General features: G+C 43.6%; 1 protein-coding gene across 1 annotated transcript in view; it reads right to left on the reverse strand.

Annotated features, from left to right (window-relative positions):
- The window catches only part of LOC126456512 (ATP-binding cassette subfamily C member 4-like), a 108439-nt gene that overhangs the window by 18561 nt on the left and 72762 nt on the right, over positions 1-17116 (reverse strand). Inside the window, exon 20 of the mRNA XM_050092262.1 lies at positions 1465-1589. Coding sequence (XP_049948219.1) covers positions 1465-1589 — 125 coding nt within the window. The remainder of the gene's footprint in view (positions 1-1464; positions 1590-17116) is intronic.

Below are 17116 nucleotides of genomic sequence, written 5' to 3' on the forward strand. Positions count from 1 at the left end.
AAAATATCATGTCTTCATAATCCACAGAACCATGGAAAGCAGTACACAAGGCACATTGGAGACACCATTTAAATTACAGCACAAATTTTCTTTTCTGGCAAATAATGGTTAATAGTGTTTGTAGTGCCATGTGTAGTGAGGTCACAGATGGAGACATTGCTTGCTACACGTATGGTGAACCAGGAGTCCCAAGCCCATGGCTGGCAACTGCTATCACTCCTCTCACATTGCGATGTTTAAGAATGCTGTAGAAAGCACTTTGTGATGCACTGGTGAACATTGCCACAGGAAACTGGTATCTGCTTAAAATGGTGAACAGTGCAGATGGCACAGTTTTGTATATTAAAGATAGAACCAAAGGTTTGAATGCCTGTTAAAACAAAACAGTCTGAAAACCATGTGGGCAACTACCCTGCTTTATTGGGCATGGTTAGGTGTGTGGGTTATTGGCTGAATGGACTTTTATTCAAGTGCAGTTCATAGAGAGAACTTTTCAATGAAAATATCAGCCCCTTTTGTAAATATTTACTATCAAAGTAGTATTAGATGTTCAGCGAAAGAGAGTGACAAAGACAGTAAGTTTAAAACTGACATTCAGTAATAAAACAGATTATGGAAGATTATACTTTTGGTGGATCAATTCATTTAACTGGAAAGGTCATTGACCATTATTATAAACTGCTTTGATAATATACTATAGTAAGAAAACTGTAAAATGCTATTAATTCTGTTACAGATGGGCTGTTTATCACAGATGCAATGAACACAATTTGCAAGGACATAAAGAAGTGGAAATCTTAAGAAGTATGGACACATGACCAGTCTACAAGGGATGGAACTGTGTGTTCAACATTCCAATTAGTGCCCTCCATGCTACTACCATAGCTAACAAGTGAAAGCTCACTAAAAGCCCAAGTTCACTTTCCCCATGTAGATTGAGTGCAGTTTTGCATTGTGACTGCAACAAAACCACCATGGTAATAAAACATAACTGTTAAATGAATTCAAGGCCATCCAAAATCACAGAACTATTGGCAATGACTGTAGATGGTACTCACTGCCCACCCTACTCTCCCCCTCTGTTTTAACTTATATAGTAGTTTCTGTAACTATACACACCCACATAATTGTCACACTATGTTCTTTCTCTTTCTAGGGTGACCTTTTTATTTGGAGGCACTGACGTTTTACTAAGTTGCTTGCTCAATCTTTAACAGCTCAGTGACCACCCAGCAAAACATCTGCTGCATTACCACCCCCCTCCCTGCTTAGGGATTATTATGTGATTCAGTTGCAGTCAGTGTTAATGGACGTTCATTTCGGATAACCAGTAAGAAATCTGGCCTGGAATGTCAATTTGAACTCTAAGTATAAGAAGTTAGGAAATTTTTATAAGACTGTATTAAAACAAATATAAAATTTTAGCATGAAATTTACACTTAATTTGGCAAAAAATGTGCTTACTTTTTCTTTAGGCTGCACTGTGAAACAAAGATTTTTGAGGACTGGTGGATTCATTTTGTCATATGACAAGGAGACATCCTTGAATTCTATTTTTCCTTCAGATGGCCAGTTAAATGTTTCTATAGCTGAAAAGTTTAGCAAGTCATTAGATTTGTGATTAACATATGTACAAGAAATTAGTAAGTGATCTAAATCATACGCAATACGTATATTCACAAATTCAGGTTTTTACCAAATTGTTTCACCTTACAAGACATGCATTTGTAATCACTGAACAGTGATTAAAATCTACTGAAATAATGTATGTGAGAAGTTACTAGTAAACACTGATTAGGGTAATTTTATGGCAATTATGTGGCAGTTTATGACAGTAAACAAATTGCAGATTAAAAAATTTCTTTTCTTTAGTAGTGTGCCAAAACAGAGCACTAAACTGACATACAAATCAGATGTTAAGACTGTAAACTTTCAATCCACCTGTCAAACTGTAATACAAGATGTGGCTCAGGACCTAGTCCTTTGTTTCTTTGTCTTCTTCATATATATATGAACTCCCATATGTAGCTGACACACCACAATCTTATTCTGTGATGCAGATAACATTTTGCTACTACTGGTATAAGAGAATTACACTTCAGTGATCTGCGCCTCAAAGCAACAGTCACCAAATGTCTGTTATTGATATTTAAAGCAGGCAGTTCTCCTCACACCATAGTAAGTTTATGTACCAGTTCCGAGTGTGTACATTGATGAAAATTACTGTGGATGAAGCAAATTAATTTTCTTTGTGGAGAAATCTGTAGTTCCATAATATAACCAAATATTAAAAATAGTGTACTATGGAACAATTTGCTCCTTTCTTAACAGTGAAATTTAGTTAAGAGGCTATGCAGTTGATGTTCATTTAAACAGAATGTTAGTACTGAGAATAGTATGACATAGGTAATACAAAATCACAACATGTCTTGCTTGTGCAGGGCAAATATTAACAATATATTCTTTATATTTGTTCTGATCAATTGATTTGATCTAAAAGCTTCCAACATTGTAAGTGGAATTTAAATTTCTGGCACACAAATGTATATTCATTCAATGAACTTAAAGACTGATAGGAACCAGTAACTATAACATTATAGATGTAAGAAATATAAGATACAATTTTCTGTCACTTTTTAATGCAGTTGTATTAATATTACTATATTTAGCTTTTGTGAAAACCATTGCTTTGATAGCTCCTTTCAGAAATGATCTAAATACACGATGGGCCATCAGTGACCTAGCAATCCAAGGAAAGAGTATTCACAGCACAGGCTGAACACTTAAGTGACTTCAGTTTTATAAAATACATACAATTTCTTCAAAGTGGAACTCAGACTAACTTTACTAAATGCTGTTCATTACTGTTGACCATTCATTATTATGTTATGAAAGATCTTTTTGATTCCCCACCAAGTGATCAGTCATCAGACTATGTATTAGTCTCTTGTGGCAACATCATCATCTCACACTATAATGTATACAGAGCACCAAGTAGTAATATTCCAAATTTTATGACCAAATTAGAAGTTCTGCTGAATAGTGTCAGCTCATTAAATATGAGAATAATACTTTGTGGCGATTTTAACATTGATTTATCAAAAAACAGTAATGCTAAACTTGATTTGTTAAACATGACCAAATCCTTTAATATGATCCCCACAATACACTCTTCAACAAGATCAACAGAGCATACTGATTCAATAATTGATCAAATCTTCATAACTAATACTGGTTACAAATTCACTGGCGAAGTACTGAGCATGGGATACAGTGACCATGATTCTCAGCTACTGAGCGTTGACATGGAAAATAGTAAAGTCAGCCCCAAAAAAGTATTTCAAAGAAGAAACTTCTCAAATGGCAATATTAGGATTTTTAACTTCCTATTAGCTAAGGAAAATTGGGACAGTGTTTACATGCAAACAACTGTTAATATGTTCTTAAGCTTCCATAACACCTTCCTTTATTACTTTAATACAGCATTTCCTTTTGAAACAAAAACTTCAAGCAATCACAATAGAAAGTCGTGGGTAACAAAAGGAATCAAAATTTCTAGTGAGAGAAACAGATTTCTCCAATATTGCTCCAAAAAATACATAGTCACTGAAGAATTTTCTGACTATTGTAAAGCCTACAAAAAACTTATCTTAGAGTGATTAGACAGGCAAAACTTTTATGGAATGACAATTTCGTAAGAAACTCTTCAAACAAAATGAAAGCTATGTGGAAAGTTATTAAAAAAGAAACTTGTAGTTCAACACCTAAAAAGGAAAACATTTCTCTAACACTTAATGACTAAGGTCACAGATCCATACACAGTTGTAAACAAGTTCAATGAATATTTCACCTCACTAACAGAAGATCTCATTCAGGCAAACTGCAAGGTATCGTTCTTCAATTTCACCAATACGTCAAACAGCACTAATGCTACAATGTTTGTTTATGAAACAAACCCTGATGAAATTAGGAACATAATAAAATTGTTACCCAATAAAATCTCTAGTGGCTATGATGAAGTACCTGACCTCATATTAAAGGTGTGTGCTCCCCATATAGTAAAGCCATTATCAACCATCTACAACCAATCATTAAAGACTGGAATTTTTCCAGATGCTCTCAAAATAGCTAAAGTCTCACCATTACTAAGGAAAGGTTCTCCTGATTTGGTATCCAATTATAGACCATTATCCATATTAAGCATCTTTTCAAAAATCCTGGAAAAACTTTATGACAGGCTTATAAATTTCATAAAAAACCACGCACCAATCAGCATTCAACAACATGGTTTTAGTAAATCTTTATCCACCCAGGCAGCAATTTTTGAACTGTTGGACCACATACTGAAGTCAATTGACCAACATAATATAGCTGCAGGTATCTTCTTAGATCTCTCTAAAGCCTTTGATGTACTAGATCATAAAATACTGCTTGCTAAATTGGAAAGAAGAGGAATAAGAGGTGTGGCTCACAACTGGCTATGCTCTTACCTACAAAACCGCAGACAGAAGGTATCACTTCAATACGATATTAATGTACAGAATAAAATAAACAACAGAGTTCTCCTCTCGGAGGAAAGAACAATAAGATATGGTGTTCCCCAGGGTTCTGTTCTAGGGCCATTACTTTTCCTCATTTACATAGATGATCTTGTTGAACGTACGAGCCCACAAAAAACTATCCTGTTTGCTGATGATACAAGCATAGTGTTGACTGGATCTAGTCCTGTGAATCCCTTCAGACAATATCTGATAACTCTATGAAAAAACTGAGTGGTTTAACAAAAATGGCCTAATTGTTAATAGTGGGAAAACTGTATGTATCAACTTCCATCTAATTCCCACATCCAATCAAAAAACTATCCAAGTAAAGTTAAATAATGATAAAATTGAAAATGTAAATGCAACAAAATTTTTGGGTCTATGGGTCCAACAAAATTTAAAATGGGACACACATATAAACAACTTATCAAAGAAACTCTCATCATTGTGCTACGGACTAAGAATACTAAAATCTACTACAAGTAAATCCACACTAATGCAAGAATACCATGCGCAGTTCCACTCATTGCTCCGCTATGGAATCCTCTTTTGGGGAAATTCAACTCGCAGCACAAATATATTTAAACTACAAAAAAGAGCACTGAGGATAATCTGTGGCCTCAAAACACTGGAATCCTGTAAATGTCAATTTATAAAACTTAATGTTCTAAGCATCCCATCCCTATTCATTCAAGAAACAATCCTATTCACCAGGGAATACCTCTCAAGAACAGGCAAATTAATCCAAAACAATGATATACACACTCATTATACCAGAGGGCAATCTAATATCCATCAAATTTTTTCAAGAACATCATCATACCAAAAATATATAACTCATCTGGGTGTCGTATTACACAATAAAATTCCAGAACAAATAAAAACTGCTCCAGATCAAATATTTAAAAATAAACTAAGGGCATTTCTGACAAAGCACTGTTTCTATTCAGTACAAGAATTCCTGGAAATGAAAAATTATAAAGTTCCTTTGTAAAATACTGTGATTAGAGTAAAACATTCTGTAGGCAAAATAATAACCTAATTTCTACTATACACAACTATGTTTCAGTTTCATTTCCCAAAAATTTTTAACTCACTTTTTGATTGTACAAGTACACTTTCTATTAGTATTAAAACTTAATTGTCCGTGAAATCTCAATGTTAATTTCATGTTTAATGTAGTTTTTAAATGACATTGTCCTTCTGTTGTGTTTCCAGTTGACATTTTCACTATTCTGTAATCTCAGTGATTATTTGTGTATATTTAAAGTAGCACTACATCGCCTACATGTTTCTTAGTTCCCCATTTAAATTGTTTGTATTCTCTGTATGTGAAGTTACTATATTCACCAATGAACAATTTTGTGTACATTTTTTAAATGGCAGTCCATTGCCTATTTTTTTTCTCCAAACTACATATTTGTTAAGAAAAATGACCTGTCCTATATCATGTGTACTTTGTACAATATGTGATCCACAGGATGGATAAATAAATAAATACAATACAAATACAATACAATACAATACAGACTCATTTGCACAATTATGCCCTCAGTTATTTGTTGCATGTATTCCAGTCTCAGTTTTCCCTCTTAATACCATATCTCTAACAGATTCTTTTGAGATTTTCTGACATTCCATGATTCACTGAACTAACTGCTATGCTCCCAAGGTACATTTTCAATTTTTTTTTTTTTTTTTTTTCTGAAAACTGAGGCCTACGTTTGATGCTAGTAGACTTCATTTGGCCAGAAATGTTCTCTTTGCCTATATTAATCTGGTTTTATATTCTGATTCATCCATCTTGTCTCATTTTGCTTCTAAGATAGAATTTCTCCTCTGTGTACTTCATGATAATTAATTTATATTTTAATTTTGTCACTAAACTTATTTCTGCTCTCATTACTTTCTTATTTCTTTGAATTACTCTCCCTCCATATTCTGTACTCAGGCTATTCATTCCAGTCAACAAGTCCTGGTAATGTTTCAGTTTCACTGAGGACAGCAATATCCTCTGCAAATCATATTGATATCCTTTCAGCTGAATTTTTATCCCACTCTAATCTTTTTATTCCTATCGTGCCATTTTCAATGTGTAGATTGAACTATTGGGGTGAAACACTGTTCTTTGTCTCCCATTCTTATTGTTCCTCTTCCTTAATATACTTTCGCATATTACCCATCTTTCTCTATACCTTACTCCTATCATCCTCAAAATGTAACATCTTGCACCATTTCACACTGTCAAACACTTTCTATGAAAAAATCATTTTAGCGTTTATATTTCTGTAATTTTGCTTCCATTATCAAGCACGTCAGCAGTGCCACTTTCATGCCCTTACCTTTCCTACAGACAAAGTGGTCATCCAAACAGATCCTCAGTTTTCTTTTCCATTTTTTTTTTCTATAGTATTCTTGTTAGTAACTTGGCTGCATGAGCTGTTAAGTTGATCATTTGATAGTTCTCACACTTACCTGTTCTTTGAGAGTGTGTGAATGATATTTTTCAAGTTGTGTGATGGTAAGTCTCCAGTCTCACAAAGATGAGATGCTGAGTTGCAGACAGGCTCAACAAAAAGATTTTTTTGCATTGAGCTTTCAGCCGAAGCTTTCCTCAAAAAAAAAAAGGGGTTGGTTGGTTGTTTGAGGGTTAAGGGACTAAACAGCAAGGTCATCAGTCACTTGTTTCAAATATGGTCCATTCCGCTAATGTGACATCTCAAGAAAGTCAGAACAATAAAAGGGAAAAGGCTAAAAACGTAAAAGGGCAGTCATGTTTTCAATGGTAAAAACAAAATGAGGGAAGTCAGCAAGAGATCGAACCCAACACTACGCTGAAGCAGCATAGGCAAGACCACCTGTGACTTAAAAGGAGCAACCGCTAGAACGTAGAAGTACGTATGGGAAAAGGAGACTAACCAATCCTAAAAAACAAAGGGGGTAAAAACAGACTAAAATGGGAAGAAAAGAGGAGCTCGGTCAGGGAGGTGAGTCAGGAATCTCCAAACACGGCTTACAGTGGGAGACACCCAAACACTCACCGCCCTGCCCCAACACCAGAGAGGGATTAAAAACCTTAAAACTGAGAATAAAAACCACTTTCCCGGAGGAAACCGAGAACCAGAGAGACTATCTGGGAATTGTCAGCCAACATCAAAGGTAAAGTGTGGGGGGAGGTTGTACTTAGCACGCAGAGCCAAAAGAAGGCGGCAGTCAACCAAAATGTGGGCTACTGACTGGAAGACTCCACAACCACAAAGTGGGGGTGGCTCATCACGCAAAAGAAAACCATGGGTCAGCCTGGTATGGCCAATGTGGAGACGACACAGTGTGGTCGAGTCCTTTCGGGAGAGGCGAAAGGAAGAAAGCCACGGACCTGGTGTCACCTTAATCGCACGAAGTTTATTAACAGGGGAGTAGCCTCCCAAGAATTGGCCCATGACTGTGCGAAGTGGGATTTGATGTGAAGCCGTAAATCCACTACAGGAAGGGTTACAGAAAATGGGGGGTAAGTGACTGCTCCCCCAGCCAAATGATCAGCGAGCTCATTACCCGGGATACCCACATGGCCAGGGACCCAAAGGAAGTCAATGGAACAAGCAGCACGGTGAATATCAGCGAGATGGTCATGGATGGCAGAGACCAAGGGATGGCGCGAAAAACACCATTCAATAGCAAGAAGGCCACTCATCGAGTACGTACATAACAAAACGCGGTTGTGTTGGGACTGTTTAATAAAGGTAAGGGCCTGGGAAATTGCCATCAATTCCGCAGTAAACACCCCACATATAGGTGGCAGCAGATGATTTTTCCATTCCAACAGAGGACGTGAAGGCATACCCCACATGATCAGCAGATTTAGAGCCATCAGTGTAAAAAACAACAGCATCCCGAAACTCCCATAAAATTTGGCGGAAAAAGGAACGGAACACCAGCGAGGGATGGAATCTTTCAGATCCATCTGAATTCGAGGCCGAGGAACTAACCAAGGGGGGTGGGGGAGGGGGGGGGGTGGAGGGGAGGGAGCGAGGAAGACAGGACAAAGAAGGAAGCTGAAAATCACGGCAAAGAGACGCAAGGTGGAGCCCAACTGGTAAACGCGCCCGCCGAGGATGGGAGTTGGGTGGGCGATGTCCGTGGTCTGGGAACAGTATAGAATAGGAAGGATGAGTGGGAGAGGAATGGATAGCAAGTGCATAAGACACCAGAAGCTGCGACCGCCGAACAGAAAGGGGGGGGGATCCCAGCTTCAACTAAGAGACTATCAACAGGGCTAGTAGGGAAGGCACCGGTGGCCAAACGGATACCACGATGGTGGACTGGATCCAGCACGTGCAGTATGGAAGGAGCAGCTGAACCATAAACTTGACAACCATAGTCCAAGCGAGACAGAACTAGAGCACGGTAAAGATGGAGGAGGAGGGAACGGTCCGCACCCCAAGTGGAGTGGGCAAGGAAGCGAAGGACATTGAGTTTACGGAAACATCTTACCTTCAGATGTCTGATATGGGGCAACCAAGTGAGCTTGTTGTCAAAAAGAAGCCCCAGGAAACGAAACTGTGGGACCACAGGCAATCGTCATGCATCAAGATAGAGCTCTGGATCAGGGTGGATCGTAGTATGGCAACAGAAGTGGACCACCCGCGATTTTGAAGGAGAGAACTGAAACCCGTGTGAGAGGGTCCATGCAGAGGCACGCCGTATAGCTCCCTGGAGCTGCCGTTCTGCAGATGGCATCGAGGAGGAACTAACCCAAATGCAGAAATCATTCACATACAGGGCAGGGGCGACCAAAGGACCGACAGAGGCCACAAGTCCATCGATAGCAATGAGGAAAAGAAGAACACTCAAGACAGAACCCTGTGGGATGCCCGTCTCCTGGGTCCGTGGAGAACTAAAAACAGTTCCAACTCGAACTCTGAATGACCGATGGGTCAGGAACTGGGGGATAAAAATTGGGAGTGGGCCCCTAAGACCCCACTGATGAAGGGTGAGTAAGATGTGATGGCGCCAGGCAGTGTCAAGGGCCTTGCGAAGGTCAAAAAACACCGCAGCCAAATGGCGGTGCTGGGAAAAAGCCTGCCGAACTGCGGATTCCAAGCGAAGTAAATGATCGATTGGAGACCATCCCTCTCGAAAGCCACACTAGTAAGGGGACAATAGATCCTGAGATTCGAGGACCCAATTGAGCCGATGGGCTACAATCCGTTCAAGTAACTTACAAACAACATTGGTCAAACTAATTGGCCGATAGCTGTCAACAGATAGGGGGTTCTTACCAGGCTTAAGGACAGGAACCACGATGCTATCCTCCCACTGAGAAGGGAAGTCACCCTGGAGCCAGATACGGTTAAACACCCAAAGATGATGTTGCCGTTGTGGAGCACTGAGATGTTGAAGCAGTTGGTTATGAATGGAATCTGGGCCAGGGGCTGTATCATGAGAAGAAGATAGAGCAGAAAGAAATTTCCATTCAGTAAAAGGTTTGTTGTAAAATTCTGACTCACAAGGGGTAAAACATAAGGGGGAAGCTTCAGCCCGCTGTTTCTGGCGAAGGAAAGTAGCCGGATAGGAGACTGATGCTGATGCCACAGCAAAATGGGTCGCAAAATGTTCTGCAAGAACTAATGGGTCTATACAAAGGCCATCTGGGAGGTGAAGGCCTGGGAGGTGAAGGCCTGGGAGGGTGGACTGCCGATGGCAACCTTGGAGAGAGCGAAGTGTAGCCCATACCCGTGACAGAGGGACAGTAGAACCAAGGGAAGAAACGAATCGTTCCCAACATATCTGCTTGCTCTGTCTGATTAAATAACGGGCTTTAGCGCAGAGGCGTTTGAAGGTAGTAAGGCTGGCTACAGATGGGTGCCTCTTAAAGTGTTGCAAAGCTCGACGGCAATCACAGATGGCAGTGGCAATGGCCGTACTCCACCACGGGACTTGCCGACGACGAAATGGTCCAGATGAGCGCGGGACAGCAAGGCTAGCAGCGCGAACAATCGCGTCAGACACGTCACGTAGGACGTCATAAATACTACCTGACAAAGAGGGAGAAAAAACGACCTGTGCAGTGTAGAGAGGCCAATCGGCACGGTGGAAAGACCAACGAGGTAACCTGTCCATCAGGGAGCGGGAAGGGAGCGTGATAATCAACGGGAAATGGTCACTATCACAAAGGTCGTCGTGTGGCGACCAGTGTAATGAAGGGAGGAGAGAGGGAGAAGAAAGAGAAAGATCAATGGCAGAAAAGGTACCATGGACCGGCACTGAAATGAGTAGGGGAGCCATCATTAAGGCGGCACAGGTCGTGGTCTGCAATAAATTGGTCTATAAGAAGACCTCGTCTAGATGGAAAGGCACTGCCCCACAAAGGATGATGAGCATTAAAATCCCCAAGGAGGAGGAAGGGAGGAGGAAGTTGCTGAAGAAGGGCAGTTAAGGCAGCAGGTGTAACAGTCCTGTCAGGAGGGAGATAAAGATTGCAAACTGTGACCGCAGAGTCTAGGTGGACCCTAACAGCAACAACTTCCAATGTAGTTTGAAGAGGAATCCACGTGCTAGCAATGTCTGTACGGACAAATGTACAAACGCCACCAGAAGCCCGCAGGGGTCCGACCCGATTTCAACAGAAAACACTGAACCCATGGAGGGTCGGTGAGCGAGCATCAGTAAAATGAGATTCCTGGAGAACCACACAAGCTGCAGAGGAAGAAGAAAGAAGGGATTTCAATTCCGGAAGGTGACGATAGTATCCATTACAATTCCCTTGGAGAACCACAGAACAATGATTTAAATGGGGGCTGAACACGCTAAAGCCAGTCATACCACCAGGTCCCCACCCGTCACCGACAAGGAGGGGGCGACATTCATGAATGACAGGTCAGAATCCAGTTGTGAAGTCGGGGAAGGGACCTCCGGTGACACCAGAGGCTCTTTGTCCTGGGTCTTATGTTTCTTCTGTTCAGGCTGAGATCGAGGAGGGCTGTGTGGCATAAAGGAGCCAGCAGCAGAAAGATCAGGAACAGAAAGAGACCGGGCAACCTGGGGGCCGACAGACCGCGTCTCTCGCGGTCGTCACACGGCAGCAGACCTTTGGCCTGGAAGGTGCCGGGAAGGGGCATCCTGGGGCAGATGCTGAAGGAGTGGGACACTTCTCCGGCTGGGGAGGGGGAGCAGCACCCAGAGGAGAAGGTGTGGGAGCCGCAGGGGAGGGGGGAGGAGAGGGGTCCAGGATGGGGGTAAGGAATGGGAGGAAGGGGTGAAGATGTAACCAAGGTGTAACTAGATGTATTGGACACAGGGTGAAGACGTGTATATTTCTTACGGGCCTCTGTGTAGGTTAAACGCGAGGGACTTAGACTCCTGTATCTTTTTTTCCTTCTTTTATACTGGGCAATCTGGTGAACGTGGAGAATGACTACCATGACAATTTACAGATGAAGGAGGGGGAACACAGGGACTCTCCTCATGGAGTGGACGTCCACAGTCACCACAGAGAGTGGCCTGGGAAAAGCGGGAAGACATGTGGCCAAAACGCAAGCACTTCAAACACCTCATAGGAGGTGGGATGTACGGCTTCACATCACACCGATAAACCATAATCTTAACTTTCTCAGGGAGGGTATCCCCTTCAAAGGCCAGGATAAAGGCACCAGTATCAATGCGATTGTCTTTAGGACCCTTCTGAATACGCCGAACAAAGTGAACACTCCGCCGTCCGAGATTGTCCCGAAGTTCATCAGTTTGAAGGATGAGGTCCCTGTGAAAAAAATCACACCTTGTACCACATTTAGAGACTGGTGGGGGGTAATGGACGCAGAAATTGTACCAAGATGGTTACAGGCACGAAGGGCCACAGATTGGGCAGCTGAAGCAGTTTTTATCAGCAACGAACCCAACCGCATCTTGCTCAGCGAGTCCACTTCGCCAAACTTGTCTTCGATGTGTTCCACAAAGAATAAAGGTTTGACACTGGTGAAAGTATCTCCATCAGTCCTTGTGCAAACTAGATAATGGGGGAAAGGTTTTGCCCCTAGCCGACGGGCCTGACCCTCTTCCCAGGGGGTAGCCATGGAAGGGAAGGCCAAAGGGGCAAGAGATGCAGCACTTGAGGAATCAGTTCCACGCAGAGAGATGGCCACAGAAGAACGGCCAGAGTCCTGGACCTGTATGCGTTTCATTTGCATAGCGTCCGTGCTGATACCACCCACTCCGATCAGGGGCTCTCCTCACGGGCGCCACCCAGCCACAGCAAGGGCTGTCTGGCACGGCGGCCATTGCCGGCAGTTCCAATGCTCCAGGATGACGAGCAACCACTCCAAGGCATGCATGAGGAGGTCACAGCTCAGGTATCAGAAGTGTGATCCCTGTGTGTTCAGGGGGCTCAACCAAAAGGGTACATAGCGACCCCACCACATGGGCTGGTTACCGTGCTGGCTACGCACCCTAGCATCAGACAACGACGTGAAAGAGAAGGTGGAATATACTAGGCGGGCGCACGTTGGAGACACTAGGTAAGGTGCTCTTCCCCAAATGGCTCACACTACGGAGGATAAATTTTGTAATGGAGGTCAAACCCCAGAGGGGGACCAAGGAATGCCAAAAGGAGGAGATGATTATGCAACAAAGCCGAATTTTAAAACCAACAGAACCAGGAGGATAACGGGGCCAACATAAGCAAGGACACCAAGAGAGGGAGAGGAGAGGGTGAGGGGAAAGGAGCAAGGAGGGGAAGGGGAAGGGGAAGGAAATGCAGCCCTGGAGAGAAAGAAGGCTGCAATAGCTTGGGGCCCCGTGCTCGCCACGTACGTATCCACAAAAGAGTTGTGGACCCCCTGGGGGGTCAAAAAAAGGGGGGGAGGGGGACAAAGGGGAGAGGGGGGAACAAATTCACATAGTCAAACAAACATACCTTACTCATGACTGCTAGCTCCAGTCAACCTGAAGCGGCTAGAAATAGTGGTCATGTGTGCATGTGTGTTTGTGTGTTTTTCCCTTTCTGGAAAAGGCTTTGGCTGAAAGCTCAGTGGTCAACATCTTTCCACTGTGCCTGTTTGCAACTCAATGTGTCACCTTTATGGTATTAGCAGTCTATCTTTTCATGATAATATTTCAACCTGGACTTTCCAGTGTTTGATTTTAACTAACTTTAACAATCGTTTGGTTGTCACTTCCCCAAAGATTTTAGAAATTCTGAAGGTATGTTATCTATCACTTCTGCCTTATTTGGTTGGAATTCTTGCAAAAACTGAAGAGACAGGTACTAGATCCAATGTCATTCACATCTACTCCGATTTTTTCTGTCATGACAGCAGCAGTACGAAATGTGGAAGTCGTCTGCATACAGAAAAGGTGAGAGAGGGCCCGACAGCTGCTGCTAGACAGTTAACGGCTACTAAAAATAGAGAGACACTCAATACAGAGCCCTGCGGGCCTCCATTCTCCTGGATATGGCTTGAAGATGGGAGTCACGAACTTGGACATGGAAAGTACGGAGCGACAGGAAGTTTGGATAAAAATTGGGGTGGTCCCGGGAGACACCACTCATACAATGTGGCAAGGATATGTCGTCGCCAAGTCGTGTCGTATGCTTTACAGAAGTCAAAAAAGACGGCAATCAGATGTTGCCATCTGGAAAAGGCTGTTCGGATGGCAGACTATATGGACACAAGATTATTAATGGTAGAGCGACTCTGGCGGAAGCCGCACAGACATGGAGCCAGCAAGCCACCTGTCTCCAGGACCCAATCAACCACCAACATACCATACTTTCCAGCAGCTTACAAAGAACGTTGGTGAGGCTGATGGGCCGATAGCTATCCACATCAAGCAGGTTTCCACCGGGATTGAGCACCAGGATGATGGTGCTCTCCTGTCATTGAGATGGAAAGACACCATCGCACCAGGGCCGGTAGAAGATGGCGAGAAGATGTCGCTTTTATTCTGATGAGAGATGTTTACTCATCTGGCTGTGGATGTGGGTCCAGGAGTTGTGTCAGGGCAATGTGCAAGGGCACTGAGGAGCTCCCACTCTGTGAATGGGGCGTTATAGGATTCACTGCAGCGTGTAGTGAATGAGAGGACGTTCCCTTCCAGCCACTGAGTGTGAGAAAGACTGGGGGGAGGGGGGTAGTTCTCCAATGCAGAAGCTCGAGCAAAGTGCTCAGCCATCGCATTTGCGTCAGTATGTAACTCACCATTTATGGTAACACTGGGCACAACTATTGGGGTCTCGTACCCGGAAAGATGTTTGATCTTTGCCCAGACTTGGGAAGGTGATGTGTGACACCCAATGGTAGTGAACACGGGCACGTAGCTGTTTAAAAGCTATGAGGTGCTCCACGGAAGTGTGCCGCTTATTCCGCTGTAGAGCTCGCTGACGCTCCTTAATTGCTTCAGTGACTTCTGGCTACCACCAAGGGACTGCCTTACACCTCAGACACCCTAAAGAGCAAGGGATCGCATTTTCTGCCACAGAAACTATTGTGCTAGTCACCTGCTCAACCATCACATCAATGTTACCGTGTGGGGGAGATTCAGCGGTGACAGCAGAGGTGAAAGTTCCCCAGTCTGCCTTGTTCAAAGGCCATCTGGGCTGGCATCTGTGTGCCTGATGCTGAGCAGTGACAGGAAGATGGGGAAGAGGTCACTACCACAGGTCATCATGTGCTCTCCAGTGGATAAATGGGAGAAGTCCTGGGATGCAAATTGATAAATCAATGGCTGAGTAACTACCATGAGCCACACTGAAATGTGTGGCTGCCCCAGTATTTAAGAGGCAGAGGTTGAATTGCGACAGTGAAGTTTCAACTTCTCTGCCTCTGCCAGTAAGCATGGTACCACCCCACAACAGGTTATGGGTGTTAAAATCTCTCCAAGGCAGGAAAGGTTTAGGGAGTTGATCAATCAGTGCAGCTAATATATACAGGGGTACTGCACATCTGGAGGAGGATATACATTGCCGACAGTTATTTCCTGTGTCGTCATTCTGACAGCCACAGTTTCAAAAGGGGTTTAAAGGGGCACATGTTCACTATGCTACAGTTCCTGCAATATCCCTTATAGCCACAGGGAACAGGGGTCCACATTGCTGGGAACCAGGTTGCCTGGAGGGCAATGCAGATAGCAGGTGTAAAGCTTAATAGTTGCCATTGCTCTGCCAGGCAGTGAAAAAGCCGCTGCAATTCCACTGGAGGATGACATTGTGAGACTGGGAAGGCATGGAACATTCAATGAGGCAGTTTACACCTCGGAGTCACCTGCTGTCACCGATTTATTGCGTGAGCAGTCTATATCCATGGTCTCTGAGGGTCTGGCAAGAGCTAGGTCCTCAGTGGACGCCAAAATCTCCACCCCATCCTCAGCCACAGAGCTTTTAGGTGGTGGTGGTGGTGGTGGTGGTGGTGTGGGTGTGGGTGTCACTGCAATTTCCTTGGTCTTAGGGGTGTTCTTTTTGGATCTGTCTTGCTGCTCCTTGGGTTTCCCTTGCTGGGAGGACTTCACTAGCTCAGTCTCCGGGACTGAGGATGAGCGTGAAGCCCTGCGTCCAGCTGCTTTTGGGCTCTTCAGTCACTGGCATGTGTCGTCTTTCCCACTAGAAGAAACCTGGGAAGGGAGTGATCCAAGGGGACCCCTTCCTAGCAAGAGAAGCCGAAGAAGGCTTATGCTTCTCTGGCTTAGAAGTGGGGACGGATGTCCCCGAAGGTGGCGGATGTTGCTCCCAAAGTAGGTAGTATAGGAGAAACAGGGAGGAAAACTCCCCACCATTAAGGGGGCAGGTTTAGTCTTCCAACTGAGAGGTGGGTTGGCAGAGCTGATGGTGCCAGAACTTTTGTAGCGGCGGCGTAAGACAATGTCTTACACACAGGATGCAGGTGTTCAAATTTTCTCTTAGCCTCAGTGTAGGTCAGTCTGTCCAGGGTTTTTTACTCCTGGATTTTCCTTTCTTTCTGGAGAATCCTGCAGTCAGGCGAGCAAGGCGAATTGTGCCCTCTGCAGTTGACACAGATGGGAGGTGGATCACATGGAGTATTGGGATGAGATGGGCACCCGCAATTTCAGCATGTGACACTGGAAGTTCAGTGGGAAGACATATGGCTGAAGTTCCAGCACTTAAAGCATCGCATCGTGGGAGTGATATAGGGCTTTACATCACACCGGTAGACCATCACCTTGACCTTCTCAGGCAACGTGTCACCCCTAGATGGCCCAGATGAAGGCACCGGTGGCAACCTGATTATCCTTCGGACCCTGGTGGACACGCCAGACAAAATTTACACCTCGCCACTCTAAACTGGAGGGCAGCTCATCGTTGGACTGCAAAAGAAGGTATCTGTGAAATATGATACCCTGAACCATATTTAAGCTCTTATGGGGCATGATGGTTACAGAAACATCCCCAGCTTGTCACAAGCTAGTAACTCCTGTGACTGGGCAGAGGATTGTGTTTTGATGGCAGAGAATGGTGTTTTGATCAAGATTGACCCAGATCTCATTTTGGACAAGCCCTCCACCTTCCCAAACTTGTCCTCTAAATGCTCAACAAAAAACTGAGGCCTCATCGTCATGAAAGATTCCCA

This window comes from Schistocerca serialis, chromosome 2, assembly GCF_023864345.2.
Source record: "Schistocerca serialis cubense isolate TAMUIC-IGC-003099 chromosome 2, iqSchSeri2.2, whole genome shotgun sequence".
Classification (NCBI taxonomy): Eukaryota; Metazoa; Arthropoda; class Insecta; order Orthoptera; family Acrididae; genus Schistocerca; species Schistocerca serialis.